The 7,157-nt window shown below is 49.1% G+C and overlaps 1 protein-coding gene across 1 annotated transcript in view; it reads left to right on the forward strand.

Annotated features, from left to right (window-relative positions):
* The window catches only part of FAM92A (family with sequence similarity 92 member A), a 60,435-nt gene that overhangs the window by 15,330 nt on the left and 37,948 nt on the right, over nucleotides 1–7,157 (forward strand). The window contains exon 3 of the mRNA XM_019545144.1: nucleotides 5,741–6,041. Within this exon, the coding sequence (XP_019400689.1) occupies nucleotides 5,741–6,041 (301 nt within the window). The remainder of the gene's footprint in view (nucleotides 1–5,740; nucleotides 6,042–7,157) is intronic.

Raw genomic sequence — 7,157 nt, forward strand, 5'->3', positions numbered from 1 at the left:
GGCGGCAGCTGAACCCAGGGCTCTGCCCGGGCTGGGCCTTTCTCGGGGCCCGAGAGGGAGGACACCCGCCCCCGCCCCTACTCCTGCTTCAAGGCGGGGCTGCATCATTTCCATTTGCTGCAAGTTGGAGTTTTGCTAATGGCTTCAGCAAGTGACCTTTAGGGAGGCATTGGTGCTCTGGAGGTTGAAGGGGGTCTAAGGGAGCTTTCAAGAGACCGGGGTCATTTGAAATCTGCCGCCTTTGACAGACTGCTTCCTGCTGTAGTATCACAGCCTCCCCCTGTTGCAGGTCTGTGGGTTGTTCCTGGTTTTACGCTCGGGACTTCCACATTGTTAAACGCTGAAGTCAAAGAGGAGTTTTCGTTTGTCTGCCTTCTTTTAAGTTGGGTGTTGTCACTCAGAATGCAGATGCACAACACTTTTATCATGCATGTGTGTGTGCAAGCGTGTGTGTAGCAGATCAGGGAGGGAACAGGCAACAGAGCAGGAAGCACAAAGCAGAACATCTGGTTGGGCAGGGAAAAGGGATCACAGTGGCACTCAGGAAGGGTTTGGTCCCCACTATCCTAGTAAATGTCAAAAGGCATGGAAGCCTTTTGCTTACTACAAGCTGAGTCTCCTGCCGCCTAGTTACCAGGTTCTGACCTTGTGCCTCCGTCCTTTAACAGAATTGACTGCAGGTATTTGGCTCATGAGAGCTGTTTGCATGTCCATTTACTGCTATGTAGTATATTTACTGTGGAGTAAAATCCTGGATGATTTACTCTGTAATCCACTCAGACTTCTAAAACATTAGAGCAGGAGTGCTCCATCCCCAGCCCACAGGCCAGATCTGGCCTGCAGAATGGTGTCATCAAGCCTGTGGGGCTCCTCAAGGGTCTGGAAATTTGGCAGAAGAGAAGCAGTTGCTGTATTAATTGCTGTTACCCTGCTGCCAATTTTTCCAACCATGGGAAACCCCACAGGCTGGATAACATCACCCTGCATGCCAGATTGGGCTGGCTCATGACCAGATCAGCTAATATACAGGTCAGATTGTGGGTGGGCGGGCAGGTCCACATTAGGTAGTGGGGGTCGAGATTTGGGTGGTGCATGGCTAGATCTGATAGCACAGTTCTAGACAGGCAGTGCACAGTTAGATCTAGTGGCACAGGTCCAGATTACGTGGCATGCAGCCAGATTGGGAGGTGCAAGTGTGGATTTGGTGTAGCATGAGTCTGGATCGGATGGTGCTCAACTAAACTTGGTGCCACCAGTCCGGATCAGGGTGACGTGGCTGACGTGTGTTCAGATTGAATAGTACGTGGCCAGATCAGAAAGTATGGGTCCAGATCATGGTAGCACTGGTCTGCACTGGGGCAGCGCATGGCTGGATCTCGAGATGGAGGTCAGGATCATGGCAGCATGGGTCCAAAGTGGAGCAGCATGTGGCCAGATTGGCTGGCATGGGTCTGGATCAGGGCAGTGTGTGGCTGGGTTTGGGAGGCATGGGTCCAGATCAGGGTATGTGGGATCTGGCCCACAGACCAGCCCCATGCCACTGATCTGGCCCACAGAGGCAAAAGGTTGGACATCACTACAGGCAGTCCTCGGACTTATGACATAATTGGTCCCTGAAAACTGCATCTTAAGTTGAAACGTTGTAACTCGGAACCAATTTTCTCATAAGAAACAATGCTATAAATGGGGGATTGGTTCCTGAACCAAGGCCCAATACCCTATTTTCACCAAAAATACCCCAGAATTTTGTACTCGGTCAATTATAGATGAGTAATATAGCTACATTAATATATTTATATTGTAAATAGCAATCATATTGATTTGGAAGGACATCTTTGAGGTGACTTTGCTGGACTTTTTGAAGGGCTCTTGGTTGGATTTTTGAAGGGTTCTTGGCTGGAAGGTTTTTTCTGTAGTCTTATCTGCTTTCGTAAAGAATGTGTCTAAGGAAGTTTGGACAGATGTTCTCCAGGGAGATGAGTGATGCAGCAAATTTGTTCATTGGTGTGGCATTGCATTGGATCAAGCATTGTAAGTCGAAACTAGCATTGTAAAGTTGAAACAGGGGGTCAATTTATAAACATTGTAAGTGCGAAACGTTGTAACTCGAAACGTAAGTTGAGGACTGCCTGTATATTAGAGTTTTATTTCATACCGTCAGAAAAAAACATTTCAAGTAAGTAGTGTGGTTTTGATTATGTTTAATGTTTGTTTTCCTACTTTCCAAACTAATTAAAACTTGGCAATTCAACTACAAATCTGTCCTGATTCTTAACTGTGCAGTTGCTATGGTCAACTCTGTAACCCCAAAGAAAAAAAGGTGGATCTTTGATCTTGGTGGGTTTACTTTCTTCCGTTTTCAGCTTCTATAACTTTCAGATTTCATGGCCAAAATCAAGAGTGTATCCCTTCTCAACAAGTCCCCTAGAAAGTACACTAGGTTGTTAACTATTGGACTGGGTCACTAGTGCCAAAGTTTATGAAGTCAGAAACTAAACTTTCTATAGACCCTGGACAAATCACTTGACTTCAGTAAGATTAATCTTTAAAATTAAGGTAATGTGTGTTTGCAGGATTTGGACTTTAACCTGGCTGGCACACATTTTTAAAGGTATTTAAGTACTTAAAAACATGTAGGTTTATCTCTGTTCTTTAAGACAGGAGTGCTCAATCTCTGTGCTGCAGGCCAGATCCAGCCTGAGGTACCATGTCATCTGGCTGGTAGGGCTCCCCTCAGGGCTGGAAATTTGGGAGTGGAAATGATGGTGCTCCTCCCCTGCTGCCAGTCTCTGGTCCCATGGAGAGCCATAAGCCCTGTATGTTGGATCTGGTGCCCAGTCCCAGCACATAGGGCCAGGTTGGGGGAGCATTGGGTTCCAGGATCTAGTCCCAGCACACCAGGATTGCAAGGGGTGGTGCTGACCCCCAGGACCCAATCCTAGAGTGTGGGAGGAAGTGGTGCTAGGCCCCCAAGATCCAGTCCAGCCCATGATGGGTCCTGTGCCTCATCTGGCCTGCGGGCTCAAAAGTTTGAGTGCCACTGCTTTAAGTGCCCTAGTATACCTTTAAAAATCTAGTCTTGTTGCCTACTTTCCCATGCCCTTTGTCTGAGTTGTTTATTTATAAACTCTTTGGGAAACAGACTGTCACCATATGGTAATGCGTTGTGCCTGGTATGATAGGTTTTTTTACCTTTGACTGGGGAATTTTATCTATTACTGCAGCAATTCCCAAACTCTGACAGACTGAGTACCATCAATTTGATACAGCTTTAAGTACCACAGCAAATTTTTCATACACATAGGTAACAGACTATGTATTAAAACAACATCAAAACCTTTAATAATCATAAAACTTTGTTTTAACAGTTATGGTAGCCGTATAAAACAGTTGTAAATTGGAAAAAAAAAGGCAGTGCAAATAAATTTACCCATCCAGAGATGCTTTTGGGGATGTCTTTAGTGGGAAGGTATGCAAGGCTGTAGGGGTGTGTGTGGGGTTTGGAGCCTGGGGATGGAGGGGGTCTACACACACCCTGGCAGGATGCAGGGTACTATGGGTCAGGAGTAAGTGGCAGCAGCAGGGCTGGGGGGCTGTGGCTTGAGAGTAACAGACACACACAGACAGGCAGACTTACACATGCAGACAGACATGTACACAGACATGCACCGTGCCCAGTAGGTAAGTCTGTGGAGGGGGAAAGGTGGGGGAAGAGAAGCAGATCAAGGCCCCCACAATGAGGAAGTAGAGCAGGGGCAGGAGTGAATGGGACCCTGGGGTCAGGGTGGATAGTGAGACAGAGTAGTGGGTAGCTCATCCAGGGGCACTGGGAGAGGTATGGCTCCCCACCATTGCATGCACCCCATGGCAAGCATAGGGGGGCACATGCCCCCCAGATCTGCACGTGAGGCAGAGGCTGGTGGCCTACTGCAAACTGGGCTCTGCATCACATTGCCACTGCCCTGGGAGCCTCACGCGATGCCATGTGCCTTCTGTGTCCTGGCTGCACTGCATCCCCAGCTCACCCGGTAGTGGCAGGCATATGGCATTCCACACAGCTCCAGAGGCAATGATAGCACGGTGCAGAGCACAGAGGCAGCCCACTGCTCCCAAGGGGTTTTCTCCCCTTGGACTGGCTGGCCCTGCCCCCGCCCCTGCCCCTGCGGCAGGGTTGGCACAAAGGTGACATGGGCCTCTCCAGGGACATGGGGAGGGGGGTCCCCCACTGTGTGTATGCCCAGGGCAGGCATGGCGGGCATGTGCCTCCCAGATCTGTGTGCGGGGGAAGATGGGCTCCCTGCTTGGCTCTGCACCACATGGCATTGCCCCCAGACCTGCGCAGAGTGCCATCTGCCTGCAGCCACCAAGTGGGCAGAGGCACTCGGCCAACGCACAGCAGGCACTTGTTGTGCCGTGCATGTCCGGACGTAGTGGCGGCAGCAGCACAGTGCAGAGCCCAGCATGCAGCATGCATCCCGCCTCCATCTGGATCTGGGGGACACATTGTCCGCATGCCTGTCCTAGAGTGTGCACAGCCCCTTTGCCCCTCACTGTCCCCCCCCCCGCTGCTCATGCCTCTGGACCTGTGCAGGATGCCATTGGCCAGTGCGTGGCAGGCAGAAGTGCCCCTGCCTACCTGGCGGCAGCAGGCAAATGGTGTTCTGTGTAGGTCCAGAGGCAGTGCCATGTGATACAGACCCAGTGGCACAGCCCAACTCTACCCTCCATGCACTGATCCAGGAGACATGTCCATGCCTGCCCTGGGGTGCACCCAGCAGGGGGAGCCCCCCATGTCCCTGGAAAGGTCCAGCCCACCTTTGTGCTAGCCCTGCCATGAGGACAGGGCCAGCCAGACCGCGGGAGGAAACCCTTGGGGAGCAGTGGGCTGCCACTGCGCTCTGCACTGTTACCACTGCCTCTGGAGCTGCATGGGACACCATATGCCTGCCACCCTGGGTGGCCTGGGGATGCAGTGCAGCCAGTGCATTGAAGGCACATGGCATCATGCGAGGCTCCCGAGGCAACGGCAGCATGGTGCAGAGCCCAGTGCATAGTGACAGCCCACCTCTGCCCCACGCACATATCTGGGGGGGCATGTGCCTCCCATGCCTGCCTTTGGGTTGGGCTGGCTCCCATTTTCAAGGGCTTATCATGGCAGGGCCTCTACCCCCGTCCCCCCATGCCCCTGGATGAGCTGCTCAGGCTCCTACCATCATACCCACCCCAGCTGCACAATCACCCCAGCCCCTGCCTCTGCCCCTCTTCCTCCCTCACTGTGGGGGTCTTGATCTGTCCCCCCCATCTCCCAACACACTTACCTCCTGGGTGCTGCTTGACACGCAGTGCTGTGTTCCTGGCCATGTGCAGCAAGCTGTGTGCAGCAGGCTGCTGCTGGGCTCTGGATGTGTGCAGCCCCTGTCCCTGGCCTTCCATGTACCACTTCCAGGTCATCTGCATACCATTGGTGGTACGTGTACCACAGTTTGGGAACCGTTGTATTACTGCAATAGTAATGATAATTATTGCCAATAATAATATATCTTAGAACTAGAGGGCGAATGTTTTTTGTGAGAACGTTCTCAAGTATGTAAAAGAATCTGCTTTGGGTCTTCACTTACTGCATTTTTACTTTAAAACTTAGTTTGTGAAAGACAAAGATGCGCTATAGTATTAAAGCATTTTAAAACTAGAATTATTCATTTATAATAGTAGCACTGTTTAACTTTCCCATTTACATTAGTTATAGCTTTTGTTTTATTTACTTTTTGCTTCTCATTTCTCACTTGTGTTTCTCTTTATTCTCTAGAGACAATCAGACAAGACAAATACGAGATGCTGTTTCAAATGTGGAAAAACATTTTGGTGAATTGTGCCAAATATTTGCTGCATATGTACGTAAAACTGCCAGACTACGAGACAAAGCAGACCTGCTAGTGAACGAAATATATGCATATGCAGCTACAGAGACACCAAATTTAAGAGTTGGGCTAAAAAATTTTGCCGATGAATTTGCCAAACTTCAAGATTATCGACAGGCAGAGGTATAAAATTTAAGTTTTATGATGTGCTTGCAAATTTTTTGTTGCTTTTGTTATGGTTGGGGGTCTACTCAATTCAAGATGACAGCCAGCTGATTTTTGTGGGCAAATCTTGAGGCTGGTTCCCATTTTCAAGGGCTTATCATGGCAGTGCCTCTACCTCCCCGCTCCCACACCTCTGACCAAGGGAACCCACCCACTGCTGCTAATTGGTTCAGAGGGCTGCCCATCATGAGGCCCCACCCCTTCCCACTGATTGGTGGAAAAGGGTGTGGCTGCATAATAGGTAGCCCTCAGCTAATTTGTGGTGAGGGGCAGGGGTAACAGCCATTTTGTCTGTGCTGGCAGCCCCTTTTGTTCCAGGCTGTATGGTCAGGAGGACTACTGGTTCACACTGGAGAGTCAGCTGCTTATTTTTAGTAAGTTTTTATTTTCCCCCAGTGGATTTCTCAGAGATCACCTGATTTTGCAATTTCTATAAAATCTGCACAATCATGATTTGAGTAGGTCCCTAGTCATGGCATATATCTTTTTTTTTTTTGTTAAGTCCTAGCTGAAACATTAAACATATTAATAATATAGCCAAATAAGCCCCAAACTTTTCACAGTTTGCAAATGACCTCACTAAAGGCTTAAGCCCTAGTAGCGTGTGTTGTAAATAGTCTCACTGAAATCAGTGAAACTACTCACATGTTTGTTTCCAGTATGAGAGTTGCATCTTCAGTGGAGGGGAGAGATGAAATCACTGGATATTATTAGGCCATAGGTTACATTTACTAAAATATGCATTTTGGTTTTGTGGCTTGAGCCAACTATCAGTAGCTAAGATGACAATCAGTCACCCTTTTAAGAGAATCTGTTGATCAGGACATTTGTATTAGAAGTGCACCAATACATCAGTCCATATCATATCAGCACCAATAAAAGGAAAATTGACATTATTGGCAATTGGCTTTTTTTGGCTGATGTGCCCAATAATGTTCCCAATAAATGCCATGTGCATGCGCGCAATCACAGCATGAATGTAGCCACCCAGCAGCTTGTAGAGCAGAGTCCTGCTGGTAAGTCTGTTGAGGGGGAGGGGGGAAGGTGTGTAGAGGAAGCAGAGCGAAGCCCCCA

This window comes from Crocodylus porosus, unplaced genomic scaffold, assembly GCF_001723895.1.
Source record: "Crocodylus porosus isolate Cpor-Errol unplaced genomic scaffold, CroPor_comp1, whole genome shotgun sequence".
NCBI lineage: Eukaryota > Metazoa > Chordata > Crocodylia > Crocodylidae > Crocodylus > Crocodylus porosus.